Genomic DNA, 20,461 nt, shown 5'->3' on the forward strand with positions numbered 1-20,461 from the left:
TTCCACAAGTGGCTGAATTTAGTAGCAGCAGCAAGCAGAGACAACAGCACTACAACCATATTACTGCATTACAGCAAATTGTTTTGATTTGCTACTGTGTAAATAAAATAAAATAAAATTGATCAGTATATTGATTTCATATGTTGTGTTTATACACCACTCTGCATTTAATTATTAATTATTATTAATCTCTGGCTCTCTTCCGCATTATGTCTTTGACTCGTCTCCCTTCTTTCACCCCCAAACAGACGGCGTCTCTGAGTCTAGTTCTGCCAGAAGTTTCTTCCTGTTAAAAGGACGTTTTTCATTCCAACTGTCACCAAGTACTGACTCATAGGGAGTCATCTGATTGTTTGAGGGGTTTTTCTCGATTGTGGTAAGATCTTTACTATTACAATATAATGTACCTTTAGTGACTGTTACTGTGTGTCAGCACTAGATAAATGAAATTTAACTGAACTGTATACTTGAGGAGGCAATTGGGAAGAAAGCCTCTTTAAAGAAAGACTTAAAGAACGAACAGTTTCTTTACATTTCCAAGCTACAGATTTTGCATAGGTGCATGGACTCCATTAGAGGTTTGATGGTTGATAACTTTCTTCGACTTAATGAGGTGAAAACTGAAGTCCTTGTTTGTGCTCCTAAAAAAATTTGTACCTAGGGTTATGGAAAACTCAGGGTCACGTTCTACATTTGCCAAACCTTTTATCAGGAACCTTGGTGTAACTTTTGACTCAGCTCTGACTTTGGACATTCATGCTAAATCTCTGGTCCACTCCTGATTTTATCACTTGAGAAATATTGCTAAGCTGAGTCCCATTGTATCACACTCAGAACTGGAAACTGTCATACATGCATTTGTTTCATCTTGTTTGGAGTACTGTAATTCTTTGTTCACTTGTCTATGGAAAGCTTCTTTGGAGCATCTGTAAGTTGTTCAGAACGCTGCTGTAAAGCTTCTGACCAAGACTTCTAAGTTCTCCCGTGCCACATGCCTGCTGAACCAGCTGCACTGGCTCCCTATTAAATTCACTTTAAGATTAAGATTATGACTCTGACGTTCAGGGCCCTGCATGGAAAAGCACCAACATATATCAGTGATCTTTTACATCTATACATGCTCAGAAGGTCCCTGAGGTCATGTGATAGGGCTTGCTGGTTGTCCATTATACGAGGCTGAAAACAAAGGGCGACAGAGCTTTAGTAACTGTGGCCCCCAGACTGTGGAACTCTCTTCCTTTGAACTTGAGATCTGTGGACTCGGTGGTCTCTTTTTAAAAAAACAGCTAAAAACTCATCTTTCTAAACTTGCTTGATTTTTGTTTTTATGTTTTAGCTTCTCTGTGAAGCACTTTGTGATATTTATCTTGAAAGATGCTATACAAATAAAATTATACATACTTTTACTTTACTTTAACAATTTTAAGAATATTTAGGGTTGTATTCAAACATTTAAGCTAAAGTGGGGAAAAAAATAAATAATACAAGTAGATATACAACTTGCAGCAAACACAAATAAAAGCTTTTTTAATGTTAAATTTAATGTTTAGTTTTTTAATTTTTAGCACTGTTATTTTAGAAATGACATTAAAAACTAGTTATACTTTGTATTTGTAATCATACAAGCCACAAGAAGATAAAATAAATATTAAAATTCATGAAAAGAATCCTTAAAGTGAACTACAAGACCCTACCTTTGCAAAGCGGTTGATCACTCTTCCAATAGGTGTAGTGTCAAAGAAAACCATAGGAACTCGCAGGATGTTGTTAAGAAGTCGTGAATGCAGGATACGAGATGCATCAATGGAAGCATTGGCTAGGAGCAGTGTGCCAAAGAACACAAAGAGGCCTGCAATAAAAACAAGAACGTTTCTAAATAATAGAACTACATTTTTAACAAAGACAAATCCACTGTGGACAGAACCTTGAACTTACAGTAACACTCGGGTGTGCTTTTCCCTGCCTACTGATATAGAATGGCTGTTATTATTATTACAAAATAATAATAGGGCAATAATGACAGAAGAAATTGTATTTAACTTTTTTCATATTCAATTCTTATTTTTATGGGGAAAAAATAGTTCAATCAGCAATATATGCTCTGCATGTAAAGCTGAGTTCAAGCTGAACCAAGGTCCAAATTGACAGTCTTGATTCTTTGTCCTTAATTTACAATATAAAGCAGCTGGAATAAAACACATACAGTGGGGCAAAAAAGTATTTAGTCAGCCACCGATTGTGCAAGTTCCCCCACTTAAAATGATGACAGAGGTCAGTAATTTGCACCAGAGGTACACTTCAACTGTGAGAGACAGAATGTGAAAAAAAAAATCCATGAATTCACATGGTAGGATTTGTAAAGAATTTATTCGTAAATCAGGGTGGAAAATAAGTATTTGGTCACCTCAAACAAGGAAAATCTCTGGCTCTCACAGACCTGTAACGTCTTTTGTTAGAAGCTTTTCTGTCCCCCACTCGTTACCTGTATGAATGGCACCTGTTTGAACTCATCATCTGTATAAAAGACACCTGTCCACAGCCTCAAACAGTCAGACTCCAAACTCCGCCATGGCCAAGACCAAAGAGCTTTCGAAGGACACCAGGAAAAGTATTGTAGACCTGCACCAGACTGGAAGAGTGAATCTACAATAGGCAAGCAGCTTGGTGTGAAAAAATCAACTGTGGGAGCAATCATCAGAAAATGGAAGACATACAAGACCACTGATAATCTCCCTCGATCTGGGGCTCCACGCAAGATCTCATCCCGTGGGGTCAAAATGATCATGAGAACGGTGAGCAAAGATCCCAGAACCACACGGGGGGACCTGGTGAATGACCTGCAGAGAGGTGGGACCAAAGTAACAAAGGTCACCATCAGTAACACACTACAACGGCAGGGAATCAAATCCCGCAGTGCCAGACGTGTTCCGCTGCTGAAGCCAGTGCATGTCCAGGCCCGTCTGAAGTTTGCCAGAGAGCACATGGATGATACAGCAGAGGATTGGGAGAATGTCATGTGGTCAGATGAAACCAAAGTAGAACTTTTTGGTATAAACTCAACTCGTCGTGTTTGGAGGAAGAAGAATACTGAGTTGCATCCCAAGAACACCATACCTACTGTGAAGCATGGGGGTGGAAACATCATGCTATGGGGCTGTTTTTCTGCCAAGGGGACAGGACGACTGATCCGTGTTAAGGACAGAATGAATGGGGCCATGTATCGTGAGATTTTGAGCCAAAACCTCCTTCCATCAGTGAGAACTTTGAAGATGAAACGAGGCTGGGTCTTCCAACATGACAATGATCCAAAACACACCGCCCGGGCAACAAAGGAGTGGCTCCATAAGAAGCATTTGAAAGTCCTGGAGTGGCCTAGCCAGTCTCCAGACCTCAACCCCATAGAAAATGTGTGGCGGGAGTTGAAAGTCCGTGTTGCTCGGCGACAGCCCCAAAACATCACTGCTCTCGAGAAGATCTGCATGGAGGAATGGGCCAAAATACCAGCTACTGTGTGTGCAAACCTGGTAAAGACCTATAGTAAACGTTTGACCTCTGTTATTGCCAACAAAGGTTATGTTACAAAGTATTGAGTTGTATTTTTGTTATTGACCAAATACTTATTTTCCACCCTGATTTACGAATAAATTCTTTACAAATCCTACCATGTGAATTCATGGATTTTTTTTTTTCACATTCTGTCTCTCACAGTTGAAGTGTACCTCTGGTGCAAATTACTGACCTCTGTCATCATTTTAGGTGGGGGAACTTGCACAATCGGTGGCTGACTAAATACTTTTTTGCCCCACTGTAACTCTGACATATAATTTGTCCCCAGTTTACAACATGATAGAGCAACCAGCACTATTTCATTGTTATCCATGGCAGCATTGACAATTCAATGATAATTTCAATAACTTCCTGGGGTATATTGATATCAACTGTTCTTCCATTAGATTTCTATTTATATTAAAATAAAATATGCTGCATGTCAAATGTACACACTGTTTTTTTTAATATCATATGAAAAGAAAAAAACACTTTTGAAAGGTGTAAATAAAATACTGTTAAAGAACAAATAAATAACAAATGTTTTCCCTCCCTTTGTTGTACTCTGTATTTTTTCACTCATCTCGTCCCTCTCCCTTTATTTATTTTCCATTTAAATAAAATAACTGTTGGTGATAAACTCAGTCTCAGGCTGCTCTTAATGTTGCAGTGAGTAAGATAACTTGAGCCTTTATATTTAGTAATAGTGAGTTAAAAAATTACTGTAATTAATCATCTCTTTACTTCCTGGATGTTTGGCTCCTAGTTGTACAACACTTCCACTTTCCACATGACATCATCATCATACTGATGTCATTGCTCTAGTTTAATTATCTTTCTACCCACCTTCTTCAAGCATATCTTTCTACTATCTCCCCTAAGTATCCACAAGTATCACATGTGGAGTTCCCCAAGGTTCCATCTTGGGACCCCCTCTGTTTAACATTTACATGCTCCCACTGGCACAGATGATAAAGAACAACAAAATAAACTATCACAGCTATGCAGATGACACACAAATATATATCACAATGTCACCAGGAGACCGAGGCCCTGTACAGGCTCTTGGTAAATGCACTGAGGAAATTAATGACTGGTTGTGCCACAATTTTCTCCAGCTAAACAAAAACAAAACTGAAGTAATAGTCTTTGGTGCCAAAGAAAAACGATTACAGGTCACCAGAGAACTTCAATCTATACATCTAAAAACCACAAACCAGGAGAGAAATTTGGGTGTAGTAATGGATGCAGACCAAAACTTAGAAAAACACATTAAGACAATAACAAAATCATGGTCCCTAAGGACCCCAAAGCGCTTTACATATCCAGTCATCCACCCATTCACACACTGGTGATGGCAAGCTACATTGTAGCCACAGCCACCCTGGGGCGCACTGACAGAGGCGAGGCTGCCGGACACTGGCGCCACCAGGCCCTCTGACCACCACCACTAGGCAACGGGTGAAGTGTCTTGCCCAAGGACACAACGATCGAGACCGGGGCTCGAACCGGCAACCTTCCAATTACAAGGCGAACTCCCAACTCTTGAGCCACGATCGCCCAAGAATATTTCAAGGATAAAAGATCTGTCTCAACAGGACCTGGAAAAACTAGTCCATGCATTCATTTTTAGTAGGCTTGATTACTGTAACAGCATCTTTACAGGTCTGCCTAAAAAAATCAGTCAGACAACTACAGCTCATTCAGAACTCTGTTGCTCGAGTCCTCACTAAGACCAAAAAAGTGGACCACATCAGTCCAGCTCTGAGGTCTTTACACCAGCTGCCTGTCCGTCAGAGGATAGACTTTAAAGTTCTGATGCTGGTCTATAAAGCTCTGAATAGTTTAGGACCAAAATACATCAGTGACCTCCTGACCCAGTATGAACCTTCCAGATCCCTCATCTGGATCCGGTCTTTTATCAGTTCCCAGAGTCAGAACCAGACACGGAGAAGCTGCATTCAGCTTTTATGCTCCATATATCTGGAACAAACTCCCAGAAAGCCTCAGATCAGCTGAAACACTCAGTTTATTTAAATCCAGGTTGAAGACTCACCTATTCTCAGCTGCATTTGAATAAAACACCAAATCCACACTTTTAAAGCTTAAATTTCAAAACTTACATTTTAACTACTGATTTTATCTACTGTTTTTTTTTTAATAAATTTTAAATCATGCTTTTTTTTTTTCCTTTTTTTTATTACCTTGTTGTTGAATTGTGCTATATAAATAAACTTGCCTTGTCTTGCCTAATTCCTATTATTGCTGGAAATCCATTTTGCTAAGATGGGCCAACAGAGTTTAATCATTAAATAGCTTAACTGAATTCTGTATATCAATAAATTCCTCATAATTGTCTCTACTTATTAACCTAAAAAGTTATAGGTGCCTATGCACTTTGCAGCATGGGTCCCTGTGACAAAGGACCTAACGCTCACAGTGCACAAGTCCTCTAGTACAATAAAAAGACTGGAAGTTTAGGTTATTTATATAGCGCTCTAAAAATGAGTGGATCCTAAATAACAGGGTACAGAATTTTCCTTACTTTAAGACATAAAGTTGCTTAATGTTAACTTACATGAACCTGAAAATATTTGCAAATAAAAAAAAAGGAACAACGAACGACTGTTAAGTTACCCTGAGCCACTCCAAGAGCTCCGAACACTCCCACCCTTGTGTCCCTCTTCCAGGAAGGGTATGTCATGTTGTAGTACTCCACAGAATCACTGGTCCAGTCACTCAACCACAGATTTTGACCGGTGAAAGCAGCGGTCTGGATGAAGTAAATCAGGAAAACCATGGCAGAATATCCCCAGCCCATGGCTCGCAGGTACTGCAGGAACACTGCAAGCTTCACCTGGAAATCAGCGCGAGACGGCACTCAGGAAACAGGCTATCATTTGTTGTAATCTTGCGCTAGTTGTACAAAAACATTTTGTTACCTGTCCTATTTCCATAGTTTCCTTCTCTATAAGTTTCTGGCCTTTCTGTGGTTCATCAGCATTTGCAGATTTTGTAAGGGAATTATTTCTTCTTAATCTGACACTAAAAATGGAAAAAAAAAAAAAAAATGAAATGGACATTCTGCTAAAGATGGTATTTGAAACAAGCTGTTTCCCTGGTTTCATCTATAACTTGCCTGCCATTGCGCTGGCTGCGGCGGATACTGTTTTCTTGCTCCAGTGTAAGAGAAACAGTGTCCTCCGAAGCACCGTCAGGTTGGGCATTGTCTCCGCCTGGGAAGAGCTCAATGTCTTCTGCATCCTGGCCCTCACCTAAATGAACAATATACATGGTGTTTTACAAATATGGCAGTAATTTATGGTGTCTTGGGTCAATATGTGAACAACATCAACACAAAGTATTCATAAAAGATGACAAAAAGAAATTTAATTCATTCATATTAGTGGTATCCTGAGACTATTACCAATGCTATTATGTTCCCTTTCAGACCGTGCAATATTACCCAACAGTACCTTATTGAATATTTGTTTAATCCCCCTCATCATACGCTGCTACTCCCTTTATTCTATTGCACAATACTATGTCACTTTCTAGAATTGCCTGCACAGATAGTTAAGTTATTTATTCTCCAGGATATAGTTATATATATTACTTTGTTAGAGTTATTTGATACTATGCCTTTCACTATCCTACTGTATATTACTGTATACTACTATTCTTATTGTATATATTGTAAATCTTATTCATCTGTTCCTCTGTCTCTCCTGCTGCTTTGAGCATGTACATGACAAAAGAATTTCCCTCGGGATAAATAAAGTTATTCTTATTCTTATATAATTTTAGCATCGGTTTTGGTTTTACATCTAACAAAACATGTAATGTGTGCAGATTATGTTGCTAATATACTAAGAAAAGGTTGTAATCACCTGTTTCTGAATTTCTCTGATTGCTCTGCTCAGTGGCATATGTGTCGAGAAACTTAGAAAAAGTTCCTCCACTGGCACGAAGGTTTTCATAGGATCCAACTTCAGAAATGACTCCATTCTCCAAAACCACTATTTCATCCACGTATGGCAGGAAGCTTATGCCATGAGTCACCAGGATACGAGTCTGTATGGTCAGAGATATATGAGACTCAAGTGCATTCACCAATCTAATAAATGAAAATATTAATATTTATAAAGTATATAAACACATCTACTGTATATCTCCCAGCCTGACTTTAAAACCAGTATAAATTCACTATCAGATGAGAAGTGTTGCAAAAGCAGTAATAAAGCATATTAATTAAATTTAAAGCAGGCGCTAATAAAGTTCAAATGAGATAGTAATTAATAATAGAGTAAAGATATCCAAAGTTTAATGATTTTTAATAGACAATTATTAGAAGAATTAAATATAAATTCAACAATAACAAAAATACTGAACTGACAGGATTTACAAAAACATTGTAATTATTAAAGAAAAAGAAAGAAAAATGAAAAATTATTAAGTTGTATTTATCAAAAAGAGAATATAATTCAGTTCACAGACTGACTTGACAATAATTAGTTTAATCATTTAAAAATCATTTATAAAGCCATGTTTCCTAGTGTTTTGGGTTTAATTTCTATTTCCAGATTATTGGTTATTCGTGGTTTTGTTCTCTTGATGTTATTTGTTATTCTGGTTTCTAGTTTAAGTCACTGTCTTCCTTGTGTTCCATGTGCCATGCTCCTTCAGTCTGTCTCTCCATGTCAAGTCCGCATCTTTGTGAATTGTCTCTTAGTTCCTGTTTTATTTTGATAGTCCCAGTCCTATGTGTCTAGTTTTGCTTCTCCTTGTCTTGTTATGTATAATGAACCCCAGCTGTGTCTCCCTCCTGTTTCTCATTCCCTGACTGCTCCTGTGTTTTCTCCTTCTTTTTACTGGTCTGTCTGTGTTCCTCCGTGCTGTTTTCTCTGCTTGTTGGTCTTTGTGTTACCTCCAAAAGGTTTCCCTTTAGGTTCTGCACATGCCATCACCACTTCTGTTTGTATTGTCATTGTGTAAATAAAGCTCACTCTCATTTAAGTCAGTGCCTGCATTTTGGGTCGTATCTCACCTCCACATGGCTTGCCTTGCTAGCCGTGACATTTTCTAACTTGTCAAAGGAGCTTGCAAAGAAAAGCGTCTGGACTTCTTTAAGTTGCTTGAAGACGTTTCACCTCTCATCCGAGAAGCTTCTTCAGTTCTAAGGTCAAATGGTGGAGAGTCCCAGATATAAACCTAGTGGGAGTATCCCCCCACAGAGGGACAAAAGGACCCCCTGATGATCCTCTAATCCCCTGCAAGCTCCTTTGACTACGATGACCTGGATGACTGAGAACCTTCACAGACACATTTTCTAACTTGTAATTCTATTTCCAAGTGGCTTTCATTCCTAACCTTTCATTATTAGCTATTCAGTTATCCTGGTCATTTAGTGATATTTAGCCTATTGTAACCTCTATGTAATGCTCTGGTCCTGGGTAAAATGAGGTAAAATACTACAAATTAGACACCATGTTTTCTATGCAAGTAACAGCTGGAATATCCTGGGCAGATAGTATTTCATGTCAAGATTCATCAGAAGAAATTAAATGAGAAATGGGAAAGTTTTTTTTTCCTTTTTCCTCCCTTTTTTCCTGTAAAATAATTATCAAATGTTTTTAAGCACAAACCTTGTCTTTAAGTAATCCATTGGGTCCAATTACATTTTCAAAAAGATGCTTTCCTACATGGGAGTCCACAGCAGACAAAGGGTCATCTAATAGATAGATATCAGCCTGACTGTAGACTGCTCTGGCTAAGCTCACACGCTGCTTTTGACCCCCTGAGAGATTGATACCCTGAAAAGAGAAGAAAGGAGGGGAAAAGAGACACACTCTTTTAGCCTTTCCTTTATAATCAGAAGAGCTCTTCTGTTTTGTTACTTTTTTGTCATGTATTTAAGAAACAAATATTTTACATGTGTTTACAATAAAGACCATACACAGTATTTGCATAGAGGAAAAATATTTGTGTAACAAAAAACCTGAACCGTTCAAAGTGTTACTCACCTTCTCTCCAATCTCAGTGAGGTCTCCTCCAGGCAGCAGCTCAAGGTCAGGGGCAAGAGCACAGGCCTGTATGACCTTTTTGAAGTTCTCTTCCTCATGTGGAGATCCAAACAAGATATTATCCTTCAAAGTAGCATTTTGGATCCAGGCTTGCTGCGGTACAAAAGCAAGAGAACCCTGGAAAGAAATAGACTATTACTCATGTCTTATCATAAAAAACTGGCATTCACAAAATTTCATCCAGACCAAACACTACCATGCTAGATGGGAAAAAAAAATCAATTCTTTTACTAGAAATGTTAGAAAACTCCACTGAACTTAGTTTATTCTGTGAGTAAAATGATTTGAGTTATTCCCTTTTCAATATGGATAAAACTGTTCTTTGAACAGGTGGCTTGCCCAGTGGATTTAGCATTGTTTTACATTGTCTTTCTAAAAAAAATGATCACACCAAGCTGGAGTAAAGACACTTATGTAATAAAAAGACAAAAAAGAAACTGGAATTTAATTTTATGAATTAGAAACCTTGCTGAGCAAAAATTCTTATTCTTCTTTTGGCTAATTTTTTTAAGGGTTGCCACAGCAAATCCTCTGTCTCAATTTCACAAAAACTGTGCTAAAATGCCTCAATTTGTAGAAAAATATACTTCTTTATTCTGCTGTGGCTGAATTAATCTCCACCAATGCTGATGAGTTTAGACCAGATTATCAATACTGCCTTGAACGAATTAGGCTTTTGCTTTGTTAGCTAAAGCCTTTAATGTTTATTATTGCATACTTAAAAAAAAAAAAATTGTAATGTGATTGTTAAAGTCTTCTATGCTTTATTGTTTATTTTATGTGTTTGTTTTTGTTTTATTTTGCATGTTTTTTTTTTAACGCACACTGTCAGATACAAACGGGAAAAAAGCCATTACCCCAATGTTGATAAAACCTTTGGTACTGTGCATCTCTCCAAGGAGGGCTGACATAAGAGACGACTTTCCTGACCCAACAGCTCCCACTACGGCAACCAACCGACCAGGCTCAATGTCCAAATTCACACTGGACACACATAATAAATATGGTCATTACTGTAAAAACAGTAGGAAAAATACAACTGTGTTTCATAAATGTGTGGAACATAGTGTACCATTTGGATAAAAAAAGCACGCAGTGATTTGCAAATCATTTAAACCCTACGTTTAATTTAAACTAGGACACAGATGATGTTTCATATGTTGAAAACGAAAATTTGTGTGAACTTTTAAACATATCCTGAGTTTGAATTTAGCCAGACAGGAAAAACTTTTAAAAAGTGCCTGAAGCAACATCTCACAGTTAATTAAGTTAACTAGTAACTTTTTGATGACCAACACAGACATACTCTTTCAGCAGAGGCTTTGCATCTTTTTCCCAAGCAAAGGAACCATCACATATGCTCACAGCAGTATCTAAAAAATGAACACAGACCAAGACAGAGCTTAACAGATGATCCGCACACATAAAAACTGTGACTAAGCTTCAATCTTCAGCTGTAGAACAAGTGCAAATTCTAATGGTGAACATACTGAAACTGGGGTCTTGGCGCACAATGTCACTGTCGATGTCTTCCCCTGCCAGAAACTTCTCCAGGCGCTTCTTAGACACTGCTGTCTGAAAATTCAAAGAACAGGTTAAGTTTGATGTTATCACAGGCTTGATACATGTGCGTGATGTAGCTCTGTTCACTTACTTGCACAATGGAAGCAATGAGCATGGGCAGCATGGCAAGAGGAGCTCGGAGGATGTTGAAGAGAGAGATGGAAGTAAAAGCTCTCTCAGCAGTTAACACATTATCGTTGCTCACACTAACAAATATTGCAAACGTGGCCAGAGAAACCTGCAAGTACAGTCAGTTTAAGAAAAAAGTTTGTTTACCATTTGATTCTAGTCTCTGCGAAGCTCTCTGACAGAACTCACCAGAGCTGGAATGCAGCATGAGGTAAGAATGGAGAAGGAGTGTAGGTAGGCAGACTTCTTCATGACTTTTAGTTCTTCCCCTCTAATGTCTTCCACCTGCTTCTGGAAGGATGGCTCCCAAGCATACAGCTTCAGAATCTGGTGGGAGACAAAAGAAAAAGACAGGGAGGAGGCAGTGAGGCAGAAGGAAGGGTGCGGCAGCAGAGCACTTATTGTTCAAGTTACTGCAGTTTCTTGAAGCATCAAAGCCTTACATGTAAGGAAGGCATCTACATACACCATGAATACACTGAATAAGGGAGCTCACCTTGATCCCATTTAGAATTTCATTCATGATTTTCATTCTCTTATCTTTAAAGTTCATGTTCTCTATCTGAAAAGAGACACAATGTAGCTCATGTTAAACAGGCAATAAGACAATACTTAAATAAAGTGTTTTGAACAGCAATTTATTCTGTGTAATTCATTTGAAAAAAAAAACAAAACAACTTTTTCACCAGCAAGAATCGCATGTTGAAAGTTACAGTCATCACTTTCTTCACATTATAATTAATATAATTAAACTCCAAAGAAATTTTTGGTCAGTTTATAGAAGGGAGACTGGTCTATGAGAGCAAATCTGTATGTTGACTGTGAGACACGTGGCTGAGCCTGCATGCTGCGTCACTCAATTGTCTATCTACTTTTGAGCCTCTGAAAGAGGGGGACTGTATCAAAATCTATTAAACAGTCAATGCAATAATTTAGTTAAACATCTTGAATAAAACTTATTAAATTTATTGTGTGAACTATTTACAGCACTGTAAATAAACACACTGTTCATCATAAAGAGTCCAGCGTTTGGGTCCTCATTCCTCACATCCCGACGGCCTGCCACGCAGACCATGACATAAACAATCAATCCAATACTGTAGTTAAACATTTTGAATAAAAAATTACAATTTGCAGTTTAATCTCATCCTGATTATTTGATTTAGAATCTCGCACAGAGGTTTACAGAAGCAAAGAAGATTTGGCTAGTATTTCCCCTGACCTGGAGTTTTCTGGCCTTGGTTGCTAGCACTGCATTGGTTGGAATTATTAACACCATGACTCCCAGTCCTGCCAACACAGAAGGTCCTAACTCCAGCCACAGGAAAACAATGGATATGATGATCTGCAGAGGGCAGGACCACAGCAGGTGGATAAAGTTGGTCACATCATTGAAGCGCTGGGCATCTGCTGACATCAGGTTCACCATTTCCCCTACTGTAGACTCCTTACGAGTGTCATTGGACACCACTAATGCCTTAGAAAAGGGATAAAAAGGGCTTATTAATTAGAAAGTGGGGTGAAAATTAAGTAAGAGAAGCATATAAGTGATATTTTTTCTTACTCTGTATGTCACTTAAAAAAAACCTCCATAACCCTATATATTGAAAAAAGCCAAGCTGACTTTCTTTTAGAAATAATGTAAATAGTTTTTGATGTCTCAGGAGTATTTTCTTCATTTCCTGATTTCCAAGATTTGGTAAAACTTAATAAAACTTCATAAAAACAAAAATTATGTATTCTGATTGGCTATTCAATCAGGGTCTTCACCAGTAGTGACTGAGAACTCACAAAATTAATCATTAAGATCAATAGTAAAAGTATTGATGGAAACTAGAGCTATAGACTAACACAGGTTTTTTCTGTGACAAGTATGTGCTGATAAAAGTACTTTAAAACTGAAACATCTGACAACTGACTTAAGCAGAAAATTATGACTAGTAATTTTTTTCTTCTAATGTGTAACAGTAATTTATATTATACAGCATTTGATTTTTTTTTTCACACCAATATCAATAAATGGTGTTCTGTCACTCCTGTTTTTACCTTTTTATACACAGCAGCCATAAGTGCAGTGCGAACCTTCATCCCCAGCACATGGCAGCGCTGGAAATACTGCTGTAGGGTCAGAGACTGTAGCAGAGCCACCACCATCAGCAACACTGCATACAGATAGCCCTCCCAGGCATATCTGGATTTGTCCTGAGTGAACGAGATCATCAATCTAGGAAAAACAGAAAAAAAAAGAAGAAAACACGCTAATCTCCAGCTTCATCTTTAGCACTTATCTAACAATGTCCTCATTTCATCCTGCCACTCCTGTTATCGGTTATGAATCACCAGTGTCGAGACATGAGGGACAGAGAAAATTTTAATGCCCCCTGTCTTTCTTCTCAACATATCTGAGAGAGGGTGAAAAGGTTTAACATCCAATTTTTGTAATGTGATATATAGTTTTAATCTTTATTTTTATCTTCATTTTTTATCTTTCTTTATTTTTGACAAAAGATAAATCATAATATAAGTTTGATCAATATGTTAAATGAGAAATGTAGTTTGAGTAGTGTAAGAGTCTAGATTTTTTGTGTGTAGACATGATCTGGCTTGGATCTTGTAGCAATATAACAGTTAAACCCAGAATCAGAATTCATATGTGATTTAGCTGTTAGTTAATAGTGATAGTTAATTGCTGAAAGGAGAGAGAAGGGGAGGCAAATGGGACTTGGTAGAGTATAAAAGAGAGCGCCCAGAATAACCTTTTAACCCGTTGTGAAACAGTACAGGTAAAAATCTGAGTATTGACCCATTTTAATGTAAATAGCTCTTACAGGTTACTTCAGCCATTTACACATAACATACAGTTGAGGCCTACTGTCAAACCCCCTAAAGCTAATCCACTTAAATACCAAGTGCACCAGGGGGGAGCCGCTGTAACTATGTGCCTGATGGAGACCAGAACTGCAAGGCTACTCAGGTCCCCGGATTTTATCAGATAAGCAGGAAAAACATACAGACGATTTTGAGACCATTAAAGCTGGGCGAGCCCCCTGAGCCACATCAGCCCCATCTGAACTTTGCATTGCCTGCTGAGTAATACTCATCCAGCGATTAGAACTTCTTAAACAGAGAGCTGACCCAGACTTCCTGTATTGGGATACTGGTCCCACAGATTGGCAATAGTAAATAGTTAACACAAAGGATTTTAAACGGTAATAGCAAGTAAATCTAAAAACAACAAACTTAAGAGAGAACAAAATGGGGTTTTTTTTATGTTTACCTAAATATGGTAAAACTGTTACATCTGTAACAGGTAATTGCATAAATTCCTTTAACTCTCTGGGTTTTAAAGCAGGCTTAGGCTACGAAAAAGATTTCCCAAGCCTTGAACATCGCTTGACCAGTGCTCTACTGGTCAAGCGATCATTCAGAAATGGAAGGAGTATGGCACAACTGTAAACCTACCAAGACAAGGCCGTCCACCTAAACTCACAGGCCGAACAAGGAGAGCCCTGATCAGAAATGCAGCCAAGAGGCCTATGGTGACTCTGGACGAGCTGCAGAGATCTACAGCTCAGGTGGGGGAATCTGTCCATAGGACAACTATCTGTCGTGCACTTCACAAAGTTGGCCGTTATGGAAGAGTGGCAAGAAGAAAGCCATTGTTAACAGAAAACCACAATAAGTCCCGTTTGCAGTTTGCCACAAGCCATGTGGGGGACACAGCAAACATGTGGAAGAAGGTGCTTTGGTCAGAGGAGACCAAAATGGAACTTTTTGGCCAAAATGCAAAACGCTATGTGTGGCAGAAAACTAACACTGCACGTCACTCTGAACACACCATCCCCACTGTCAAATATGATGGTGGCAGCATCATGCTTCTCTTCAGCAGGGACAGGGAAGCTGGTCAGAGTTGATGGGAAGAAGGATGGAGCCAAATACAGGGCAATCTTGGACGAAAACCTCTTGGAGTCTGCAAAAGACTTGAGACTGGGGCGGAGGTTCACCTTCCAGCAGGACAACGACCCTAAACATAAAGCCAGGGCAACAATGGAATGATTTAAAACAAAACATATCCATGTGTTAGAATGGCCCAGTCAAAGTCCAGATCTAAATCCAATCGAGAATCTGTGGCAAGATCTGAAAACTGCTGTTCACAAATGCTGTCCATCTAATCTGACTGAGCTGGAACTGTTTTGCAAAGAAGAATGGGCAAAGATTTCAGTCTCTAGATGTGCAAAGCTGGTAGAGACATACCCTAAAAGACTGGCAGCTGTAATTGCAGCAAAAGGTGGTTCTACAAAGTATTAACTCAGGGAGCTGAATAATTCCGCACACCACACTTTTCAGGTATTTATTTGTAAAAAATGTTTGGAATCATGTATGATTTTCGTTCCACTTCTCACGTGTACACCACTTTGTACACCACTTTCATGTGGAATTCCAATACAATTGATTCATGTTTGTGGCTGTAATGTGACAAAATGTGGAAAAGTTCAAGGGGGCCGAATACTTTTGCAAGCCACTGTATTATTGACATTATTAAGGAGCTGATGTTGAAAATTAAAAAAATCTGAAAAGAATACACACTTTTGGGAAGTTTCATTCCATTTGCATTAACAGAATGAAAAAAGAAAAGTGAAGTGGCCACAAATGGCCAGGATAGAGCCCAGAGGGTTAAGTGATATAATTGTCTTATTGAAAAATATGCATCAGAAAACCTTCACAGACATACATCAGAAGGTCAGAAAAGTGAACTATTAAGAGACCATTGTAGTCCACTGCAGGGTACAACACAGCTAAGTTCCTAGTTTAAGTCCAGCGACATTGTACAAGCACAACATTGTTCTTCTCTTAAATCTGTTGTTTTATTTCTGTAACGTTCTGTAATATCTTACTCACTTAAGGAGCTGAGGACTGACAAAGGTTAACACATCCTCCAGAAGTTTGAAGCAGAAAGATTCAATCAGAATCCTTTTAAAGGTCTTGTAAATGGTGGTAATCAGCCATGAATTGGGATAGTTCTCTTCCTCCTTATTGTCCTTTTTCTTCTTTTCATCTTCCTTCTTCCCCCTTTCCTCCTAAAGGAACAGATCGTTCAAGCACAGTTGATGAGATTTATTCAGAAAAAAACATAGTAATGTTGATTAGTGGTGTTGGTAAAATCCGTTTAGACTGTAGCTCAATATTGTGTACATGTGAGTGGAAGTGATTTTGATGAAATGCTCTCACCATCATTAGTACATCCTAACTCACCCTTTTCCCCAGACCACTGGAAAGCCCATTTTGCTGTGGGTCTTCCTGGGCACTGTGTATGTTCTGAAACAATTTCCTTTTCATCTTGTTCTGGAAGCGGACCCTAGCTGCATCCAACTCAGGCTTCATGAAATGCTGGAAACGCTCATTGATGAAAGCAGTGCTATCACTCTCATTCAGATCCCACATGTCCTCCTGAACCAGAGGTTGTTTGTAGCCTTTTAAGACCATACTGTAAAAACAATGAGAACTTTGAAGACATGGAGCACATATGTAGGTGCTTGTTAAGATTCCGACTATAGTGACCTTAATGTTACCTGTTTAACCAGTTGAATGTGATTCTGCTCAAAAATGCTGCACCTGCTTCAGGATTCTGTGGATAAAAACAAGGTTCAATCTACCTTATTTAATCTATGCTTATAAAACTTCACCCTCGGAAAACAAACAAACAAAACCAATAACAAATAAAGGGTACCTTTTTTATAAGGTCTTTGGCTTCTGGGGGGATATCAGCCACAGTAGAAAGAACTAATGAAATCAGTTCAAGCCCAAAAGAAATGTAGAAAAGGCTGAAACGTGGGACATCACGGACCTCGCCCTAAATACCAAAAATGAGAGAAAGAAATACTTTAAAGGGTCCCGAAGAAACAGAAAACGGTGTGTTATGGAAAATATACAGTCAATCATATCAAGTTATTGCATCATGTCTGATTAAATTTACTATTTTTCTTCTACTTTAATCCAACTTGATCAAATGTCTTCATTCATACCAGTCTGAGAGCCTCTCGAAGGAGGGTCTGGAAAGGAAAGATGTCACACACTACAAGGAGCAACCAGAAGAGGAAAATAGAGGCAGAGTCTATTGCTCCTTCCCGTCTTAATCCTTCATGGCAAAGCAGGACAAGGATCTAACAAAGAAGACACATCAGAACATAAAAACAAATCCTTTCAAATTTAAATAAATAAATATAAAGGTTGCTCTATTTACCCATGTGACTGCAAATAAAACTGGATTTGCGTAGTATGCAGCAGCATTTTTTGAAGATTGGTCACTGTTTGGACCAAAATCTTCTCCTAGTGTGACTCCCAGGTGTGCTATGGCCGTTAGGAACAACAGAGACGCCACAAGCTGAAGGAAGAAAACACAGACCAGACATGAGAATAAATCATGTTATTCTATTAAAAAATTGCATTAACTTCCTAGGACCCGGCGTCCACATATGTGGACATCACATTTTGTTTTGTCTAGACCAAAATACTAAATTTTGCTCTACAATGGCCTGATATCCACCTACGAGGACATTATACTGCCACTGTTCTATCGAAATTTAAAACAAACATCCTCATATGTGAATCTCATTTATCTTAGAAACAAAAAGCAGGTAAAAAAAAAATAAAAAATAAAAATCTGGTAATTCTTTGTTTTTACATTCATCAGGTGCCAATCAGCCCAAATAGCAAAGAGAAATTAAAAGTGCATGACATGAAAAAGTTCGGGTCTTAGGAAGTTAAAGGACTGTTATTAGTTGGAGTTCATGTACTGTTATTCCATATGTAATGCAAAAGATTCTATAATACCCTTAAAAACATACTTAACCCTTTAAGACCTACCATAGAACCAAGTCCGCCAGAGCTTATATTATATTTTTACATGCTGTGGAGCCATTTTTGGGAGCATTTCAAGTTGCTATACATCAATACAACCATTATAGCCCAGATTTTAATAATATGTATTCATTAAGTGCATAGTAATTACATAAATTGCAAAAAAGTGCAATAAACTACAAAAAAATTGAAAATCGTTTTTGATTTTTTAACATATATTTGTAGTTAGAGAAATTTAAGAGGCTTATCCCTCAAAACTGTAAATACAAAAAAGTTGCACAAAATAGTTTCCCACCACAGGAAATTTATTTTGAGTGTCTTCATAGTTTTATTTTTGAAATACACCAATTTTTATACACTGCAGGAAAAACGAAAATAAATATTATACTGCAAATTTGCAAAAAAGCAGCATATGCATCAAAATAAACTATTTCCAGCAGTGCAATATGAGTCCTAAGCATCCCAGAAACGACACAGAAAGTCATAAAGTCAAAGATAACGTTTAAAAAGAGCAGTATAGGCCCTGAGGCCCTGATCGCAAAAGACTACATTTCCGCGAAAATGACGTCACTTCCGGTTTCGGGCAGGTAATGGCGGAAATGCAAAAGTTCGCGCTGACGTCTATTCCAACCTAGGAAGTGTTATGGACAGCTGATCGGATCGGTAAAGCGTGTTTCTGGAATATTATGTTTTTGTTGCTGCAAGTGCTTTTTATGCAGTTTTTGCAAAGCTATATGTGGAAGGAAACTGTGACCTAGGACAAGCTGATGGCATCAGATGTAAGTACAACTCCTCCGGTTTCATATGCAAAAAAATTTTTTGTGCTAGCTTACGTGGTTGCAGTGCTACTGGGATTTGTGGAGAAGGGAAATTATTTTACTGCTATTGTTAAATAATTGTCATTATTACCATTGCATTAATAATATAATCTGCAGCATGGATATTGCATTCAGAGGTTTAAACAGTGTCTCTTTCAGAAAGACTGAGTTGCAGGCTGACAGGAAGTTGTATGCAGAAGTGAAAGCAGGAAGTTATTTTGAGCAGCAGGCTAAGACGAGGCTTTAACAATGTAACAGATAGCTTTAAGAAGGCTTTAAGGTTTTATGCACACAGGTATTAAATTAACTTTGTATTCCAGGTGCAGTTATAACTATTTTATACATATTGCATATCTGTGCTTATTTGAGTTGATGTTCAGGTTCTTTAAAGGTCTTAAGCTTCATCTAGTGAGAGTGTCTAGATGATCCATGCTGAGGGAAAACTAGAACATAGAAGGAATTGCAATACATGCGTACAAAACACTTATATATCAGATCATTTTATATTAAGGTTTTAGTAGAGGTTCTTGGTTAAAACATTTATTTAGTAGAAGACATACATATAGTCTCAGTGAGCTTCTGGTCTGGTAAAAGGTCAGAAGTGCAACAGGTGAATTGAGAAAGAGCATGTGAGGTCGTGACACACACACACATAGAGTTAAATTTATTTAGAGGAGAGATTACTCATGTCTGGTTGTAACTGCAAAAGTGTCTCGGTAAAAGAGGAACCGTTCCTTGTTGTCTCGGCAAGAAAGAGGAACAAGACAAGAACTGAAAGGTAGACAGGAAGGGCTAGCCATGAAAATAGAAGATGATCTTCTGGGTTAAAAGTCTGATCTATGTATAAAATGTATCTGTGACGCATGAAGGGGCGTCAGTAAATCAAACCCTGATGCTATAAAATATCTGTTCATGCTTTGATTAAGTCGAGGACTACTGGCTGTCTGCGTACAGAGTGTCTTCCCACACGTGTGTTCATTAAAATCATTGTTTGACCAAGACCTTCTGGACCATGGGTGGTGTGTACTCTCCTTCCTCAATTTTGAACCTTAACAGATTTAAAAATAGTTACGCATAACAGAGCGTTCCCGCTCCGATCGGCTCTAAAGGGTTAAACTAGTTGAACTAAGTAAAATAGTGATTGAAATTCTCATTAGATTATTGACAATTTACTGTTTATTTTTGATTATATCAACTGTAAAATGGATTTTTATATGTATCTGAATATAAAGTTAATTGAGTCACCTTTTTGTTGTATTGTAATTGCAATACTCTCACTCACAGTATAACAAGCTGCAACTGCACTATGTGAATGTACCTTGGGAAGACTGTCCGAATTTGACATTTGCCACGTTTGGAGTAAAATGCCAATGGAAGAGACAGTGGCAATACACAGGAAAAAGCTGAAGAGAACTGAGTGCCACTGGACTGCTGCAAGGTTGGGGAGAGGAGACCGCAGGAGGG

At 38.2% G+C, this 20,461-nt stretch overlaps 1 protein-coding gene across 2 annotated transcripts in view; it reads right to left on the reverse strand.

Moving 5' to 3' along the window:
- LOC146695525 (ATP-binding cassette sub-family C member 2-like) overlaps window positions 1-20,461 on the reverse strand; it is a 35,018-nt gene that overhangs the window by 7,642 nt on the left and 6,915 nt on the right. The window contains exons 3-23 of one of the 2 annotated variants that reach the window (XM_085477750.1): window positions 17,563-17,703; window positions 17,345-17,482; window positions 17,050-17,172; window positions 16,892-16,947; window positions 16,575-16,806; window positions 16,221-16,399; window positions 13,368-13,545; window positions 12,544-12,798; window positions 11,818-11,883; window positions 11,511-11,648; window positions 11,284-11,430; window positions 11,120-11,204; window positions 10,936-11,002; window positions 10,487-10,613; window positions 9,570-9,746; window positions 9,192-9,359; window positions 7,437-7,620; window positions 6,686-6,821; window positions 6,489-6,591; window positions 6,184-6,403; window positions 1,695-1,849 (exon numbers count right to left, since the gene is read on the reverse strand). In XM_085477750.1, coding sequence (XP_085333876.1) covers window positions 1,695-1,849; window positions 6,184-6,403; window positions 6,489-6,591; window positions 6,686-6,821; window positions 7,437-7,620; window positions 9,192-9,359; window positions 9,570-9,746; window positions 10,487-10,613; window positions 10,936-11,002; window positions 11,120-11,204; window positions 11,284-11,430; window positions 11,511-11,648; window positions 11,818-11,883; window positions 12,544-12,798; window positions 13,368-13,545; window positions 16,221-16,399; window positions 16,575-16,806; window positions 16,892-16,947; window positions 17,050-17,172; window positions 17,345-17,482; window positions 17,563-17,703 — 3,075 coding nt within the window. Of the gene's footprint in view, window positions 1-1,694; window positions 1,850-6,183; window positions 6,404-6,488; window positions 6,592-6,685; window positions 6,822-7,436; window positions 7,621-9,191; window positions 9,360-9,569; window positions 9,747-10,486; window positions 10,614-10,935; window positions 11,003-11,119; window positions 11,205-11,283; window positions 11,431-11,510; window positions 11,649-11,817; window positions 11,884-12,543; window positions 12,799-13,367; window positions 13,546-16,220; window positions 16,400-16,550; window positions 16,807-16,891; window positions 16,948-17,049; window positions 17,173-17,344; window positions 17,483-17,562; window positions 17,704-20,461 lie in introns of those variants that run through there. The other variant, XM_085477751.1, reaches the window with a different exon arrangement.

The sequence above is a fragment of the Copadichromis virginalis genome, linkage group LG13 (assembly GCF_057382275.1).
Source record: "Copadichromis virginalis isolate Kocher_CV1m ecotype Utaka linkage group LG13, C_Virginalis_male_GT1.1, whole genome shotgun sequence".
NCBI classification, from domain to species: domain Eukaryota; kingdom Metazoa; phylum Chordata; class Actinopteri; order Cichliformes; family Cichlidae; genus Copadichromis; species Copadichromis virginalis.